At 40.1% G+C, this 18,408-nt stretch overlaps 1 protein-coding gene across 1 annotated transcript; it reads right to left on the bottom strand.

The window, feature by feature from the left end:
* Nucleotides 1–591: 591 nt before the first annotated feature.
* Nucleotides 592–13,841, bottom strand: ppp2r2ab (protein phosphatase 2, regulatory subunit B, alpha b). Its single transcript, XM_083929695.1, has 10 exons — nt 13,609–13,841; nt 10,346–10,414; nt 7,753–7,850; nt 7,281–7,446; nt 6,777–6,889; nt 5,150–5,327; nt 4,589–4,753; nt 3,039–3,208; nt 2,488–2,579; nt 592–2,252 (listed from the first exon to the last, which is right to left on the bottom strand). The coding sequence occupies exons 1-10, from the start codon at nt 13,613–13,615 to the stop codon at nt 1,973–1,975; spliced, it is 1,338 nt and encodes a 445-aa protein (XP_083785821.1). The 5' UTR covers nt 13,616–13,841; the 3' UTR covers nt 592–1,972.
* Nucleotides 13,842–18,408: the final 4,567 nt, after the last annotated feature.

Raw genomic sequence — 18,408 nt, 5'->3', positions numbered from 1 at the left:
CATAATTACATAGAAAGCAGGAAAAAAAACATCCGCACAGGCTTCGGCATGCATGGAATATTACCATCAATTATTGATCGAAAGTAATTCTAAACAATACGGCATGTGGCTCCATTTGCCCATGTAGGAGGAGGCGTGCGCGCACCCACGTACACAGCACATGCCAATCGAGACACGAGGCAGATGTTTGCAACCAGACGCCACATCAACTGACTGCAATAAATCTTCACTCGGGTGTTGTTTCTAATGACCATCAGTCAGATCAGGGGCAGGTTCACAGCTGGGTTTACACCTGAAATGCCAGGTGATCCCAATTTTTCATGATTGAAAACCCAACAGGAACCAGAATGGAGGTTCACTGCACTCCAGGATCAAAATCCTTACATTTTCTCCAACTGAGGGTGTTCAAATCAGTGACACCAGAGGGTCCTGTGTTTGTTTATAATGTACACATTTAGAAACAGATGTACAACCTTGAAGATCAAGGATTGTCACAAAGGCCTGAGAGGCATCAACATGGAAAACACATTGCATCAAACTACAGCACAATACTGATGCAATCTCATCAACGATCAGGCGATCACAAGGGTGCAAAAAGTAGTTCCTTTATTATCTTCACTGTCATAGATTCAAATTGTAGTTGTACATTACTAGAGGCATCAATAGTCTGAACGGTCCACATTTTAAATACGCGTGGCGACATCAACTGCTGCAAATCCTTGTGCAGCTTATTGTACCATCACATACAGTAGTAGTAATTATGTCTGCAGTCGTTTAAACAAACACTTTAAGTGACTTAATGCCTCAAATAATGTTTTCTTTTAAACCTACAACACATCTAAGTACTTCAGTTGGTGCAGTAAGAGTCCAGTGTGAAATCAAAAAAGGTTTCCCTGTTGTGAAGTACTGCTTCAGAGCTGTGGTACACCATAGGAAGACAATACTTAAAATAACTCAAAAAGATGTGTAAGGTCCAGCTTCATTTCACAAAATAGGACAGAACAAATCTGGTGACATTTTAACTTTTTTTTTTTAATATAAATATGACAATCATAATAATTATCTTTGAATAGGCTATCTCTTATACCGGACTATTGTCAAACACAAACAAAAGCAGGAAGAGGAACCAATGCACAAATATGTGAAGACACAGCCGATCCAAAAACAAAACAAAACAACCTCTATTATGGAGACTGGACCTATTTGACCACCCAGAGCCTGAGGCACAGCAACAATGAGTGGGACCGCTCCTCACTGGGCTGGGCTTTCAATCTGAAAACACACTGTACTTCTCAAACTCCAGGAGGCAACCGCTGTGGTGTTGCTGTCCTGTATGTATGAGCCGCAAGTGTGTCCAGAGAACGGGGCATACATTTGGGACTGTTGAGTATGCATGGTTTAATGAACGATGTGAAGAGACTCAAAGAATACTATGACAGTATAATGGATGAATAAAAGGTGTATTCTCACACAAAAAAAAAACAAAAAACAAAAAAGACTGGCAATTTTTTCTTAGAAAAATAAACACTACAATGGCACAGGACAATAAGGGGACATACTAAATAAGTGTTTTTCATGTTCTACCACAGAGCCATTGGAGGGAACGTTATAAAAATAAGTGTGTCTGTGTTCAGAATTCAGGAAATCAAAACTTGTTTACCCATGTTACCCCAGGGGGAGATAGGGTAGGTGGGCAGGCAAAAAAAAAAAAAAAAAACGCATACCAAAAAGGGGGGGGAAAATTGGCACAACATCACTTAAACAACAAGGCAGGTGTTACTCTGCCACAGACAGGCTGATGATGGGCAAGAGCGAGGCTTCCTCTGTCCACATCTAGAACAAAGTGGCAAAGTCTGGTCACCCAGTAGCGACGGACAGGGATGCTGGTTGTCTGCGTTACTGCAGATCATCCTGGATGAGTAGGTACACGTGTCGTTACCCACGCCAGATCTCACATAATCTCACCCCGGTATTAGTTCACTTTATCTTGGAATATGTAGAGGTTGTTGGTCGTCGCCACTGCGATGATGTTGTCCTGGGGGTGCCAGGCAGTGTGAAGGATCTTCTTGTTGAAGTCCAAACTGTCCACGCTGATTTCGTCCTTCTTGCGCTTGCCGCCTGCGCACACTTTGCGAGGCTTTAGGACCTGCATGGGTTTGCTGTTTTCCCGGGAGGCTTCCAAGGTTACATCCCGCCTTTGGCCGCGGTCGAACATCCGGAAGAAGTTGTTGTATGAGCCAGTCATCACCACACTGATGGGTAGGTCATAAGAAAGGTGTGTGAGCCTTTAACACAAGTTAGCTCGGAATAGTGTACATTATTAAAAGATTGCAGCTCAGGTTAAAATTGATTTAAAGTAACTTAATCAAGATTACAGAAACAGACTTTGTCAACAATAAAGTAGGTCTTGCAATCAGCACTGTGAAATCTCATGCACCACTGCACAAACATTAAGTGTTTTGTTGTCTGCCCCCTGCATGTTCTCACCTGTCATTGCCATTCCAGCAGCATTCAAACTTGTCAAAGATGCAGTCATTCTCATACAGCGAGCACAGCTTGCTCCTCAGGTACTCATGAACCTGGAATGATCAGATGCAGGTATGAAGAGACTCTAAACACTCACATGCTAATCACAATGGAACAAACTTCTCTTTATACAAATGCCAGGGCACAGCAAAACTGTGGATTTCTGGTGCCTCCAAGTGGCCACTATGATGCATTACAAGGCAAGAGCTTTAAAAAAAAAAAGAAAGGGTGTGGCCATTGTTTAGAAAAATTAAATTAATAATAATCATTCTTTGCTTTTATCATTCCAAAAAAAATCCCAGGTGTTATCCTCTACTTTTGCTAGCATTTGCTGTGCAGCACTAAAAATAAATGACCAGTCTAATGCTGATACTATCAATAACAGAGTCTTGTGTTGGAGTTTGCCTGCTGCTCCACACTTTGTGGTCTCAGTGGAGTTAATTCAATACTAATGATGATAAGTCAAGTATAACCTATTTACATTTGGGCAACGAAGTGTTTGTCAGTCCCACCTGATAGGTCTCCACCGGCCTGTTCTCCATGTTCAGGTCCCAAATCTTAACGGACAAGTAGTCTCTGGTCATCATGTAGCGTCCATTGTGGCTAAATTTAACATCTGAGATTGAGGATATGATCTCAGAGAAGAAAGATCGATTACTGGGATCTTCAGGCTCCTCAAACACTGGGGAAGAGAGGAAGGAAGATGATACAAACATATAGAAGATGAAATATAGTCTTAATGCATCATAGAGCGGTTTCTGAGTGACATTAGTAAGACGTATGTGAATGCAGAGGGAGAACAATTTATGAGGAAACCAACATGAGCAGCAGAATTTAGCAAAACAATCTAATGGTCAGGTCAGACCCTGGATTATGTAATGGTGCAAACTACTAGGAGTTGGATAGTTTTTTGCCCAGGTAAGATGGCACATGCTGTTCTTGTGTGTTCTGTTGAATAAAATCTTGGATTTCTGCAAAACTATAATCAATACTTTGCTGATCAGTTTCATGTATGTTACTTAACGCCAGCTGATGGAGGTGCAGACTCTCTGCAGGTCTGGAATACACACAGTTGATTTCTCTTTGTGTAGTCCCTTTCTCTTGTGTAGGTTGCCAAACTGATTTAGCACACGAGACTCCTTAAAAAAAGCCCATCCTCAAGGCTCCCAGAGTAACATGGCACCCCATTTTGGGAACCACTGGTCTAGGTTAATGTTATCACTACCATCTGCTGCCCTTTGCACAGGAATATAGCCTCATTTCCACTGCATTGGTTTTCCATTAGCAAAAGTTGTGGATAGTACCTGGTACTTTTTTTGATACCACCTCAGTCGAGGTTCCAAGCAAGCTGAGCAGAAACTAGTAGGTGGAGTTAAAACACTGCAGACAACTGATTGGTCAGAGACAACCCTCACTAGCTTGAAACAGGACATCCAGCACATAATATCAATTTTCAGATAGCCAGGCTACCGTTAAAAGCTACCTCATTTAAAAAAAAAAATTCACTGTTTTTTAAAACTATGCTGTGATTAATCGACTAAGAGCCGACATCCCTCTGTTTGGTTGCCGATGAAAAGATTCTCAGAGCTGGATGGAGCCACGCGCACAATGTCGCGTTGAAGATGATGTCCCAGCAGTCTATCGCTATGTATTGCTATGACGGTCTGCTAAGAGTCCCGCCTACATTGACAGTGAAAAACAAAATAAATAAAAGCCCCTGGTAGCAAAAGTTAGCAGAGTTGAGCTGAACCATGCAGTAGAAATAAGGCTTATATGTCATGTTACCTAATTGGAGTTGACAAATATCCACCACATACAGATTTACCTCTTAACAGTAATTTGACTGGTTTCAAACAAGTCGTTATATATAAACAATCATTTTGTGGCAATGAGTTTTCTACCTCCCTGCTGTGTGCACATCCTTGATTGCTTGTAAACAGGAACCCCCTCTTTCTCCAAAGGGGTAGAATGAGATAAAGTGTAGTTCAATGACTATCAAGAGCTTAGCTTAACGCCACCGGTTGAGGAATGGTGACTAAAACAGACCAAAGTAGGTACTCACACTTGGAGTGCTTGTCACACAGCGCTGAAGCCCTCATATCACACAGACGGATGGTTCCCTTGCTGCTACTATAGACGAAGGTGTTACACTGATTTGGATGGAACTCTGCTGCTGTGATCACCTCCGTTAGCTCCTCCATGTTGGCTGGTTTAATGTCGACAACATCTTAAGAGAACAGGGTTAAGGAATAGACTTTGAGTGACTCGCCTGGTTAAAGTATGCAGGATAATGTGTACAAGGCATTTTTGGATAACACTGTCTGCTGTTTACAGCTACGGACAAGGAGAAGAAGAAAAAAGTTAAAAAATGATTGGAGATAATTAACAGATTTGTATTTTAAACCCACACAAAATAAACAATGCCATTCATTAGTTACACGACAGGCGACAAGGGTGACTAGTCCTTTGTCATGTGTGACTGCATTATTTTGCCCCCATCATTAACTCCACATTTCTTGACCATGTCCCTTCTTTCTATCTAATGTTTTGAGTGTCAAACATGTTACCTCACATGGATTATGGATGGGAATATGCATAAAAGCCAACATGTATTTAAGGATACTGAAGCTACGGTCTGTGATCTCGAGGTGCCAGAGGTTGATGCGGAGGTCGTCTGCAGACAGGTAGGTCTCATTGTCACTGTTGACTGAGATAGAGTTGATATGGTAGGTGTGAGCGTTGGCGAACACCCTCCGTGGACTGGCTTCGACCATGAGGTCCATGGGTATTAAAACTGGTACCTGAGAAGAGATCAAATGACCATAATCCAAACTTATAAGGACAGGAATTCATTTAAGTTCTGAAAGCTCCCTGTAGCACATTTCCATTTTGTCACAAAGCTCTATGAAGAATGTTATGGCCTGAGCATATAGCCAGTGGGAAAATGTATTTGACATGTACTTTGACTTAGGTCACAACTCTCGCCCCCTCCACTAATATGGAGGAGACTTATGACCTATACTGCAGCCATCCACCAGGGGGCGATCGATGCAAGTCTGACTAAAACATTACTTTCCTAACTTTGTCAAACTAAATGTAACAAAAAAAATGAACATGGATAAACTTTGGGTTTTGGGGATCGAGAATGCACCAATCAAATACTGAACTGCTGTCAAATTAATAAATCAGGCACCAGCAACTTTGTGTTCAAAACTAAAAAGGGATTGTGATTTAATGTTAAACCTTGTAAATGCAGCAACAAATTGGTTAAAATTTTAAATTCAAGTACATAATGTACATAGTATATGAAAATAGAATTAAACAGATCAACTCCATTGTACATTGACACCCAATCCAGCTATTTGAGTCAGTATTGGCCCCATATCTGATAACAGTAACAGATCAGATCACGTTCAAGTTTTAAACGTGAGCATTTTGGCTGAATCCCTTGATAACCAGTCACCCAGACAGGAGTCTAAACATACGCTGCAGCTGCTGTTAACAAAGAAAGGAAACCAAACCGGTATCCCTTCCTGACTCGTACTACACCCATGCTATGTTTAATACTTCTGCATTCAAGTTTGTCAAACTTGGAATTGATGGTATTTAGATATGAAAATGTAAGGTGAGTATTAGCTTCTTTTTGAAGTTAGAGGCACAACCACAATATTTAGTACATCACAAAAAGCTATTACCTGTATAGAAGCACGTTGATGGGTAAACAGTACCCACAGTTAAAGCCATCACACACCTGCGTTACACCCACAGAGGTGTTGTCAGCTATTTTGGCTAATTAGACATTCCAGGACTGTGTTAGTATAAAGATTTAGCTAGTCCTGTTAGATGACTCATTTTGTTTTGTTACACCTGTTCCTGTTGGGCCAGGAAAACGTACTCCTATAGGCCTGTTTTAAATATATCATTTGGTGATCTCAGCAAACTGCCAGTATAGTTGCACCCAGGTTCAACACACAGAGGTGTAATTAGACAGAAAAACTGAACCTGTGTGGATTTTCAGGGCGATTCATACATTTCATTAAGCATAACCATCAGTGTAAACAGTGTGGGTATTCTAAGCAGTCTGCATTACCTCAAGAAGCACACCTAATAAACTGGGCATTACTCTCAATATATCAAGCATCAAATATATGTGTAGACATTATTTGTAGTTCTAGGTAGAAACGCTTCTCTGTCAGAGTAATCCCACCTCTTGAACTAGCACTCAGGTTGTGTTTGATTCAAGAACTGACCCGCAGTGACGTGATAGTGTTGGGGTCTTTGTAGCGTCCATCCTCCTCTTTGAGATTATACCCCTCTGGTCTCTTGTCTCGTTCACTGATTTTCCACAACTTGATTGTCTTATCTGTTAAAAAGAAAATGAATTATGTCAATAACAATAGCACCAAGGACAAATGTATATGTCTTAACATGCAGTGAAGGGGTCTACATGGATATGTTGCTCATATTTTGGTTATATTTCAGAGATATCAAATAAAAAAGTGGCAATACCAAACATGATGGTTAAAGGGAAATTTTCGGGATGTGACATTTTGTACTCTTCTAACAGTCTTTAGTAGTTCTCTAATAGTAATAAATTTGTTACACCTGTATGCTTTTACAGGCTTAATAATGGCGTATTATAATATGTGATACATTTGCTAAAACAAATAATGTCACATATTTGAATTTATATTAAAGTCACAACAGATTGCTCTTAAATGTCTGGGTGCACTCAATAAAAAAGACTAATTTACCGTTAGTTGACAACAGGAACTGAGCAGCATTCTTCTGAGGAAGCCAGCGAATCTTGTTAATCTTCTCTTCTATTTCCAAACTCTTCAAGTAGTCAAACTCAGGCTCATGGCTCTGGAAAGTGCTGTAAACATTGTATTCGCTGCGGAACTGAGGAAGATTCGTATTCTGCCGGGAGTTGGGCGAAATATCAGACAAAGATGAAAAGAGCAGATGTTAGACAAGAAGAAGCTAGATATGAGCATGGTTGTGCTATATTTGATAAGTCCAAAAAGACATATCAAATAAGTAGTGATAGGTACCTTAACATATAAAGCCTGTCTCTAGTAAGAATGTAAAACTATATTGCTTAAAAAATAGTTTCCAACATAACCTAAGCTTTTAAGCTTTAATTAATACAGTCCAGGTAGTGACCTTTACTGAAATGAATAGTGTGAAGATAAAACTCAACAGAAGACAAACTTGCAGCTGTACCTCTATTTCCTGCTGGAAAATGACTACACGCCCACCCTTGTCTCCTGTGGCTAGCAGCTCCCCTGTGTGGTTAAACTCAACTGTGGATATGATGTCCGCTGCAAAACAACAAACAAACATGACAGACATTTAAACTTGCACATATGCAATATTAATAATGAGTTTCTGAACAATATTTTTTGTGGCTTTTTATGCCTTTTTTTCTAAGTACAGCTGAAGATTGACAGGAACAGAGAGGGGAGATGACATGCAGCAAAGGGCAGTGGATTGAGTCAGACTCAGGCCGCTACAACTAGGACCCAGCCTCAGTTTATGAAGCATCCACTCTACCACTCCATAAGGATATTTTTAATTTGGTGTAAAGACATCAAATTACCTTGTTCCAATACTAAAGATATTAAGGAACCACTCAGTTAATCCCAGCCTACCCTGGATTTATCTGTGCTCTGTGCACTAGATCGACGAGCGTGCAGTCCGGAGATGCAGAGGGAAGTCAGAGTATGTAGAGCAGACGGAAAATGATCAGTAACCTAGATTATCCCCTTCATCCTGACAGCATTACATGCTACCCCCCCACACACACACACGCACGCACGCTTTCTTAACCATTTGTTACCCACTGGAGCAGAACGATAATGCTGCAAAAGGTTGTAGTAGGAGGTCTTTGTGTACGTTGTACTCCCTGAGGCCAGTGGCAGGGGGTTAATATTTTGAATTAGTAGCAAGGCTACTTGACATGAAGGACATACTTCAAACTGCTCTTCTGTTAGGGCCGCAACTAACTAAATAATTGTCATTAACCATGAACAATCATTGATGGTTTTTCCTATTAAAGTAATTTAACGATTTAGCCTAAAATGTATTAAGAAATGTCCATTACAGGTGTAAAAAAAAATCTCTATGGCCACTTAACTAAAATGCATTACTTATTAATGGCTAATGGAAGTCACTATCTATAGGTGGATGCTGCATGAACCAAGAACGATGAGAGCAAGAATGTAGGCTGAGGAAAATGTACCATTTTTCTGTCACTCCACTATCGGAATGTGTTAAAGGGTTGAAACATGCCAGACTGCTTGAGAACATCATGGACTGAACAACATAACTGTCTTACAGTAAAGTGTGCTGCCATTCTTTAGATTCCAGGTACATGGCCATCCTTTGTTGTTTGTAACAGACTACTGACAGAGTGCCGTGATCCAATAGGAATTACTTTCACTTGGGGATGGAAAAGTTAAGACACAATAATACGCTACAATAACTGACAATTTGTACCGCTGGCTTAATAAAAGATAGAAAAGAATACAAGTATGTAGGTGCATGAGGTAAATGTTTTGCATCTGTTGGGGGGCAGTCACCAGCCATAGTTTCACAGAAAGAAACAATAATATAGTGTTTTGGAGGCTGCAGTTTGTGGTGTTATTGTATTGTACCAGGTGTTACTATTATTTTGTCCATCCCATTTACATCAATGACAGTAGGTCAGACAGAGGGAAATAGCTGTGCTGCCCTGACAATTCTCCAGAAATCCAGTTTATTAGGAGTATAAACTGCTGTGCTGTGTCTGATATGGATACATTAATTAGCATATCTGAAATTCTATCTACCAGCCAACTGGCCTGCTTAAGGCTCTGTTGCCTTATTTCCCTATGGTTAGGGACACTTACACAACGCCATAAGCACCTGAGATCAGCAAAGCACAAGTGGCACCTGTCATCTGAGGCTCTTCCTCTACCCCACTCACTGTGGCTGTTTTTTTCCTTTACTATTCTTTCCCGAAATACCAAAAACTGCCCTGAAAACAACTTTCAAGCTATCTTTTTACGAATTCAATATTTTGCTGTTTGATTCTAAATGGATTGATACAAGGGCTTAGTAGTCAGACACTAACCTCAGTGATAAATAAGGCTGCACTTCCTGTAGAAATAAGAGCCTTCCTGTGGCTTGCCAATGGAAAGCTTTTGATGTAACACAGCAAGACGAAGAAGTGTATGGTTTGCATTAGCACTTCCTTAAAACATAGCTGTAATAGGGAAGGTTTTCGTTGCCATCGTACTCTACGGGGGAATTGTTGAGTCTATGTTTATCATAGAGTGTGGTCTTTACCTAGTTTGTAAAGTGTCCTGAGATAACTTTTGTTATGGTTTGGCACTGTAAATAAAACTGAATTGAATACAGCCAATGATTCAGAAAATGGGCTTTTGTATGATGCAAGTAACAACAGAATGTAGGAGTGGCACCACAGAGACTTTTTTTATATGGGGGCAACATTTCCGAAAGTTTAACACACAGTAAACCATTTGAAATGGTACTGTCTCTCTAGTTTTCTACATGATGACGACACATGGTGTCACAGTCAATGGATAGTTAGGGTAAAGACCCATTGTATTATTGTCTTCCTGCAGGGAGTTCACAGTTGTAATGTGCAGTGTTACGACTCATCATACTATGGCACGGCTATATTGTGCTATATCTAGCCAGTGGCAATGGAACAAATGAGGAAGAATCAGGCAGAGAGTGTTATTAGCACTTTCAGCACTTTCCCATTTGTGTGTTAGGCTTTGAAAATACTAGTTCAAGGCAGAGCTCATACCTTCAGCTACGTCATCATCAATGGCTCCTTTCACCTGAGAGAAGCACCACTGCATGTCACCTCCAGGTCCTGCAGAGAGACAAAAATAAACATTCAAGTACAATTCTGGAAGGTTTACTTCATGTATTTCAATTTCAGGCTTCCCAGTCCATGTGTCCATGTTTTAAAGTATGTAAAAAACTACTCTGCTATGTTTAATATTTAGTTTAAATTGTATTTCACGCATAAAAAGTAATAAAAACAAAAGCATAGTATTTTTGCTTTTAAAAGATAGCTCTGGAAGTGAATCTACTCAGATTTTCTGCATCTAGCCTAGCCCACCGCTGCTCTTGCTCACACACTTGCGCTTGTGCTAGGTTGTGACTGTTCGGTGACTACATTCTACTAGCTTCTACCAGAGGTTGGCAAGCAGGCCTGAGCTGAAAGACGAGCACACAAATTGCCCATCGAGATGACTTACCACATCTGAGAGAGTCAGCCCTAGGCCTACATGTTTGACAGGTCTGCCTTGCAATGCACCGCAAGTGGATGGACAAGCATGGAGTACGGGCTGCCTGCTCATGGAGCTAACATTAGCAATGTGCAACTAAGTTAAAGTTTTGGCGTCCTGAACCTGGCGTCGGTCAGACCCAGATGAGGAACCTCTTGGCAGAATTTCAACTAGCAGACCTATCAGATTTGTTTGAGAAAAAATAAACAAATTTCTGTTGTTGTAAGCTTGTTAGCTTGTTACTGTCAGTGGCTGACAGCTATAATGGCATTGTGTTTTGTCTCTGTACTGACAGTCCACTCTGAACTGGAAGTTTCAGATTTCTTTGCCAGTGTGTCAAAGTCGTTTCCCTGTGTGTTTCCCATATTAGACAGCGATTGGTTTACGGATTAGAGACGAACCAACTGAAGCTTGCAGGGGACACATCTCTTGCACAGACATCTCTAACCTGACTTGTAAGTGTCATTGGAAACTGACAAAGGGCAGGCCCTTTCAAAAACATACCTGGCAGATGATTAAGTCAATCATGAGAAGAGAGCAAACATCTTTCGAGGAAAGCCTCTAGTGTCATAAATAAATTTAAAATCAGTATAGCGATGACTATGCGTTTGTCTTTATAAAGGAAAGTATTTGTTTCATCACACTGTCACTCCAAGGCAGCGTGGGATAATTTAAAATGATGTTGGAATTCCAGAGTGATTGCAGACCTGTTGCGAAAATGTGTGCGTTCATAGACTGTAGAAATAAGTTGCATCATACATACAGTCTGACAACTTCTTCAAGTCTTGCTTCATAAGACACATGAACCTGACATCACATACAACCAATCTCTCAAACTAAACTTGAGATATGAACACATGATACCTGCAAGACCAGTTTGGTTAGGCTATTGGCACAAGGGATAGTTTGGATTTTTTTAAGTGAGGTTGTATGAGGTATTTATTCCTAGACCGTGTACAGTAGACGGCAGTTGGCCTGACACCAGACTGGAGAAGCAGGCTGGAGGACAGACAGAGAAGCTAAGCAATGTACTGCTGTGAACAGTGGCAGCAGTTTAACAAATTTTAGACACACCTAAACAAGACCTGCGTAAAAAAACAATTAAGTTTATGCAGTATTAAGAATATTTTCAGAACATCAGAGCTGCTGGTCTACACCTATGTCAGTTCTTCTGCCTTGCTTCTGCTGACTTCCATCTACTGTAGGTATTACACTTATATAAACCTAATTCGACCCCAAAACTATCCATTTCAGAGGCCAAAGACAGTTATACTATCATGAAATACAGGCCACTCCGATGTCAAAGACCTTTAACATTTTGTTATTTGCAAATGCATCCACCATATCCAATTTTAGTTTTGAGTGAAAAAGTCAAATCATGTTCATAAAAACAGACTTGACCCCAGATCATCGTAATGGGTGAATTCAGTCTTGAAACATATTTTATTTTAATCCTGGGCAGCTATAATAGCAGCAAGAGATGCTCTTCAAGCCAGGATCCTGTTTTAAATACATCAGCAAGAAAAAACATGCTCGTTTGCTCATGCCCTCAATCACTCGCCTCAACAGGTTCTCCTTCAACATACCTCATTGCACAACATAGCTAGTTAAATTCCGCATAGTTTTAACGCGTGATCATTTCTGTTATTACACAATAAAAAAATGGTCTGATTTGTCGATAACACGTAGTGGAAGAGCTCTGCAGAATAATCAAGGACATTTATGAGTCACCAAGGCTTCATGTATTCTGAGATGAATCATTATTTAAACACACAGCCAGGAAAGGGTTGGTACGGGTCAGGACAAAATATAACACTCAGATTCATTCATTGCAGAAGAAATGCACATAGAAAACATGTGATTTAATGTTCGCATCAGTCAGTTTCAACAAAAGGATGATGTGCAATGGCTCTGCCCATAGGACTTACATTTCCCCGCCCAAATGGACCAAATACATGTACTAAATATGTCAGTAGTGTCCTCTTTTTTTTGCTAAATTAATAAATTGCCATCAATCGATTACAGTGGACTAATTTGTAATAACTCTACATGCTCTGCACAAGTATCAGCTGATGAATGAAATTGCAAATGCTAACGTTACAGTTGACTACAAAAATCGTGACTATCTGGGTCTTATTTGATGGTAGAATATTTTGATTTAAGCATGTTTATGTCTCTAATACTGGCTCTCGTTAGTCTTCAGTCGTTTTATTCAGAAATTGGACGTAATATTGAACAGCTTGTTTAGTATACAACAGGCCTGGAGTACTAGCCTGCATGTGGGCAATGTCAAAGTTTGAGCTAACATTAGCCAGTCATGGCATGTTTAAGAAATGTGTGCACTGGAATGAAGACAGCCATTAGCTGTTTGATTTGATGTTTAAACATCAACAGCAGTGCAGATTAACGTCACCTAAATTAGTAGTTTGTGAAACCCGTGCACACGTTAGTAGTGATATGGGTTAGTGTTTGGCTAACACGTTAGCTTGCAACACTGGCCCCGGGCCGGTGATAATGGTAAACAGCTATCGTTTGCTAGCAGCAGCTGGCTAGCTAGCTAGCTTTAGCCGGCCAAGACAGGCCAAATGGGCGATGACACCGGAGTTTGCTGTCTAGCTAACGTTAGCACTAGCTTGCTCAGTTGTGTTAGCTAGGAACCGTTAGCCAATTAACTGCCACCAGACTGGGTTAATGTTGCAACCGTCGGCTAAAGAGCGGGTTCGACCCGAGTCCATGATGTTTGGTTCTGTGTGTAATGGTTTAACTGAATTACCTGCCATGACGAGACACACAGTGGAGTTCGCCTCAGTCAGTCACGATCCTGCTTCCCCACTCCCACGCGCTGGTTCGTGGGATCTGAACTTTTCCTCCCGCTGTCTGTCTGCGTTAACCCGAACGTCAGGCGCTGAATTACCCGCAAACGGCTCGTTTTTTCGCTCTCCTCCGTTTCTTTCCCGCTCCTCTTGCTGTTGTTTCACTCACAGTCACTCTCCCCCTCTGTCTCCCTTGCCGCATCCCACAAGTCACTTCTCTTCCCCACCCCTCCAGAGTCTCTTTCCGCACGTGAACCAAAGGGTTTTTATAATGCGCGCGCACACCGAACAGCAGATGCACGGGCACGCGCGTGCACACAGGCGAAGAAAGACCAAAGATCATTTGGAAACACAAGCAGGGATGGAGAGAGTCGAGACAATGTAACTCAAGTATACTACACTAGCACTGTGACAACCTTAGATATTTATTTATTTGCTGCTACCTTATGAACCAATCTTCTCCACAGTTGTGGTCATATTAATGTAAATGATATGATATTATTATAAAAAGTCTATCTAAGAAGAGTGTGATACTGCACACTGCATTCTCAGAATCAAAATCAGAAATACTTTAATAATCCCAGGGGAAATTATTTTCGTTGCAACACAGCCATAAAAAACAACATATTAACAACAACAATATATACATACAATATACTATATATTTGGAAAAACAGAAACATAAAACTATATATATATATATATATATATATACAACGATATATAAAAGATCAAATTTGCAATAGTAATATGTACAAAAGTACTGTAATAATGTTCAAAGTACCGTAAACTCTCTCCACTAATGTATGCACATAAATCCCCTCTGTCTATAGCCTACAGTAGGTTTCCTTTGCATATTTATATACACTTTTGCCTTTTTATTTGCCATATTAAATATTGTTATTTTAACTGAAAACCAGACACAAATCCCTTGTATATGTCCACCGTTTACGCTGATTCAGAATAATTTCCACATGAGGAGAAAAAGTACAACATTAAAAACCTGTTTCAAAGGAAAATCTTCCTGACTAATTGAAGAACAATCAAAACTCTGTCATCCTTGACTTTCCTGCTGGAAAGTGTTTCATAAAACTGTATTTACTGATCTGAAAAGATACTCTGCCAAATCAACGCTTGTAGTCAGTTACTTTTTACACACAAACATGAGCCCAATCTGAATCACCATCGAGAGAGACACGGATAGACTTCAAATCTGCTAATTTCAAGAGTGCTGGTGCTAAAAATCTAATGATGAAGTCAGAATGATGCCCTATGTGCACAGATTACCAGTGAAAAACAAAACTGGAAAATGCCTCTGTCATATAACAGAACAGCAATATTTAACTATAAGCCTATTTGTGTTCTGAATAATTATTTCCATGCATGAATATTCTAATCCAAAATGGACCACTGCTGTGTCTTCAACTGCTGTGTAAGAATTCTCTCACCTCACATCTCTTTTCTCCCTCAAGTCCAAAAGTCAAAAGTCAAAGTCAGCTTTATTGTCAATTCACATGAACAAGACATACAAGGAATGGAAATTGAATTTCTCCCTCCCCCATGCGTAGACTAGACAAGACACAATTAGTAAAGTGCAAGACACAATGGTAAGTGACACAACATAAATCATGTAACTGCTATAGAAACAACAGAAAGAATACAATCCTCACATTCTTTTTAGTAAATCAAGTATACTGTAAAGGAACCACAGTCTGTTAGTGTTGGTGGACTCTGGAGGGGATTGAAAGAATGTCTCAGCGCCACAAACACGGAGGCCTTCAGATGTGTAAGTAATAGTTTCACCACCCACACTTCAGATCCTTTATCTCTGGCAGGAGAAGTGAACCCACTGACGAAAAGATAAATACAGCATTCCTAAGTTGAAATGCAAGAATATGAGGAATACCATCAAATGGAAAGCCCACGAGAAAAGACGAACGTTTCCTTGCTGGAAGCTTGTTCAGCTGGAGTAAAGCTATCAGAACTGTCAACTGCAATATCTTGTTAGGTTCAGGGAAGCTGTCTATTCACTCCCAGGCACTGCTTTCCGACCCACTTCACCTGTCAATGATTTCAAACCCTTTAATTGACATTTCCAAAGACAAGATCCCCCTCAATCTTCTTCAAACAACCCTGCAGCAGTGGGCCTTTCTGCTGGCCAAGCACCTGCCTCTCATCCCAGAGGCAGAGACAGCACAAACGACTCTCCGCCAAATAATAAAAGGAAAGCAAGGGGGGTGATGGACATCCCTGTTGAAAGCCTTAGATTGTGTGATGGACCGCTGCCCGCCTGAGTTTCATCATGTTTCCATCCTTAAGGATACACCACAAACCTCGCTGTCAGCTGTTCCCACTGGGACTACTATATATCTTTGGTAGTTTTAATGATAGTTGTATTATCCAGAGTTACCAGGACATTATTTCCAAAAAGAACATTTTTAAAAGGGACATATTATGCTAGTGTTCAGGTACGGGTAGTGTATAGGTAAATATTTGAAGATATTGTATACATTGTTCCTCTTATTCTTATATTTTATATTTCTCTGTGTTTATATTGTTCATATTTTCTATATTTTTCTACAATTCATGGTTTCCTTCTTGATGCTTCTTCGTTTGCTACTCACTTTGCTGCTGTAATAAGGAAAGTTCCCCTTTGTCGGACTAATAAAGGAATATCTTATATATATATATATATATATATACTTGTATTATGGGTTTATACTTAAATACATTTACATGCTTTAATGTTCGAAAAACACATTATTTTGCACATACTGTCAGTCTGAATATACCCCACTAATCAACAGTTTGCATCGTTTTAGCACGAGCTTGGTCCCTTCTGCCGTAACATCCCTGAACATTCATGAGGATTTTTATTTATTGCCTATGTCTGAATGTTTCTGTGCTGTGAAAACAAATCTCTCTCCGGGAAAAAAAATCTAAATCTTCGTAATCAAAGTCAGCAAGATGCATCCTCTGGGGACCATGGATGTCTTGTATTGTTGTAAATCATCTAGTTAAAAAGTGCTGGAGCAACGGACTCTTACTGGCCAGAGCGACACCACAGCCATGCTGTTCCTTAAAAGCATCAATTATTAGGAAAACAAAGTAATCGTTGCAATTCTAAAACTATTTAAACACTGTTTTAGACTGACAGATGTATTTTGGCAAATTAAAACTATCTGCATGGCTACCAGTAGGGGTTCGTGGGAAAGTATGTTTTTTATGATTATTTGAGTGATCTATCGAACTCATGTCCAAGTCCCAAGTCTCAGAGGTACAGCTCTGCCTATTGAGGGTTACTGGACTTCCTGCCAGGCTGAATGCAGCCTGTGTTACTGTCTGAAACAGCAAGGCACAAAAACAAGACTTCCATCTTTCATCCGTGACTGGAGCCTTTCAATGTGTACATAAATTACAGCTCATCATTTTAGGAACTGGTTGACCGTGTACATCAGTGAGAGTAATTTGATATACGGCATTGGTTACCGAAGGCAGTATTTTCATAAATTACCATAAATCTGTTATCATCATTTTGTCCTAAAGGACAGTAAAAATGTCTTTCTGCTGCATGTCTTAATGCAACATGTTGCTCTCATGATTAGATATGGTCTAGAAAACTCTCTGTCTTTATAATTTGTTACCGCAAATCATTTCTGTACTGGGCAGCTGATTGCTTCTTTTCTACACCCCTCAAATCAAAGTTACATCCACAATAAGCTTATAATGCCACCTTGTTATTACCTTTCTTGTTCAGTAAACAGTCTCATATTTGTCTTCTAGGGATGAGAAAAAATTACTGTCTGCTTCTCTGTATTTGTCTTTTGTCCACTAGAGGGCCACCAAGATTTGAAAATATGGGTTTACAGTAATGGTAAAGTGCCACCAGGTTAATATCGAGATTTTTCTGTTTCCCTTCGTATTCTAAATGTCAGCAGATTATTAAGAATTAAAGAAAAGAGAGAGACAGACCAAGAAGACCTTGATGTTATTTTAATAGCACAATGATTAAAGGGACATATTATGCTCATTTCCAGGTTTCTATGTATTTGGGGTTTCTGCTAGAACACGTTTACATGCTTTAGTGTTCAATAAACACATTATTTTTCCCATACTGTTTGTTTGAATATACCTCCATTCCTCCCCTTTCTGAAACACTCCGATTTAACACCTGTCTCTTGAAGAGCCGTCCTGAAAAATCCCAGTCTGCTCTGATTGGACAGGGTTTCGGGGTCTTCCACATCTGCACTCTCTGAACCTTAGTTGCAGCTGGGGAATGACTGTAATGGCATGGTAGCGGCACTTTCTGCCTATAGGCTATATAGTAGTTGTGACATTGCAATGTATAAAGAAGGCCAAAGATTTCTCAGTGTAATATTTCTAAAAGACACACTGCAAGTTGCACTGCTGATAACATGTTCTACTTGCAGGCATTAGTTAAATACTAATATTACATTTAACAGGGTAGGAAACAGAACATGAACTTACAAACCCGAGTTCCCATGCAGGTGTGTGGTAAGGGGCTTGCTTATATCTGAAAACATTAGGAGGGTGTAATTATTAAGTAATTAATACATGTCTTATTTGCAAGAATAGTGTCTTTTCTTAAATGCATACTTTGCCTAATGAGGATTGCCACCCCTTGGTCATCTGTGAGCACAGGGCAAAACCATGAGCAGGCACAGTCTGCAGACACATGCTATTGGCATAAGTGTGCTACCACCTAGTGATTTACCAGGACCAGGCAGGGGCGGTGTTGG

This window comes from Echiichthys vipera (assembly GCF_963691815.1).
Source record: "Echiichthys vipera genome assembly, chromosome: 16".
NCBI classification, from domain to species: Eukaryota; Metazoa; Chordata; class Actinopteri; order Perciformes; family Trachinidae; genus Echiichthys; species Echiichthys vipera.
Note: the sequence above shows the minus strand (reverse complement) of the source record. Positions and strands in the feature narration are given on the sequence as shown.

Bases quoted from the DNA above. Each gene is read 5' to 3' on its own strand.
- ppp2r2ab (XM_083929695.1), bottom strand. The intron at 6,890-7,280 runs GTAAATTAGTCT...TCTTTTTAACAG, and splicing joins GTTCCTGTTGTCAACTAACG to ATAAGACAATCAAGTTGTGG. The intron at 2,580-3,038 runs GTGGGACTGACA...TGATCATTCCAG, and splicing joins GGCCGGTGGAGACCTATCAG to GTTCATGAGTACCTGAGGAG.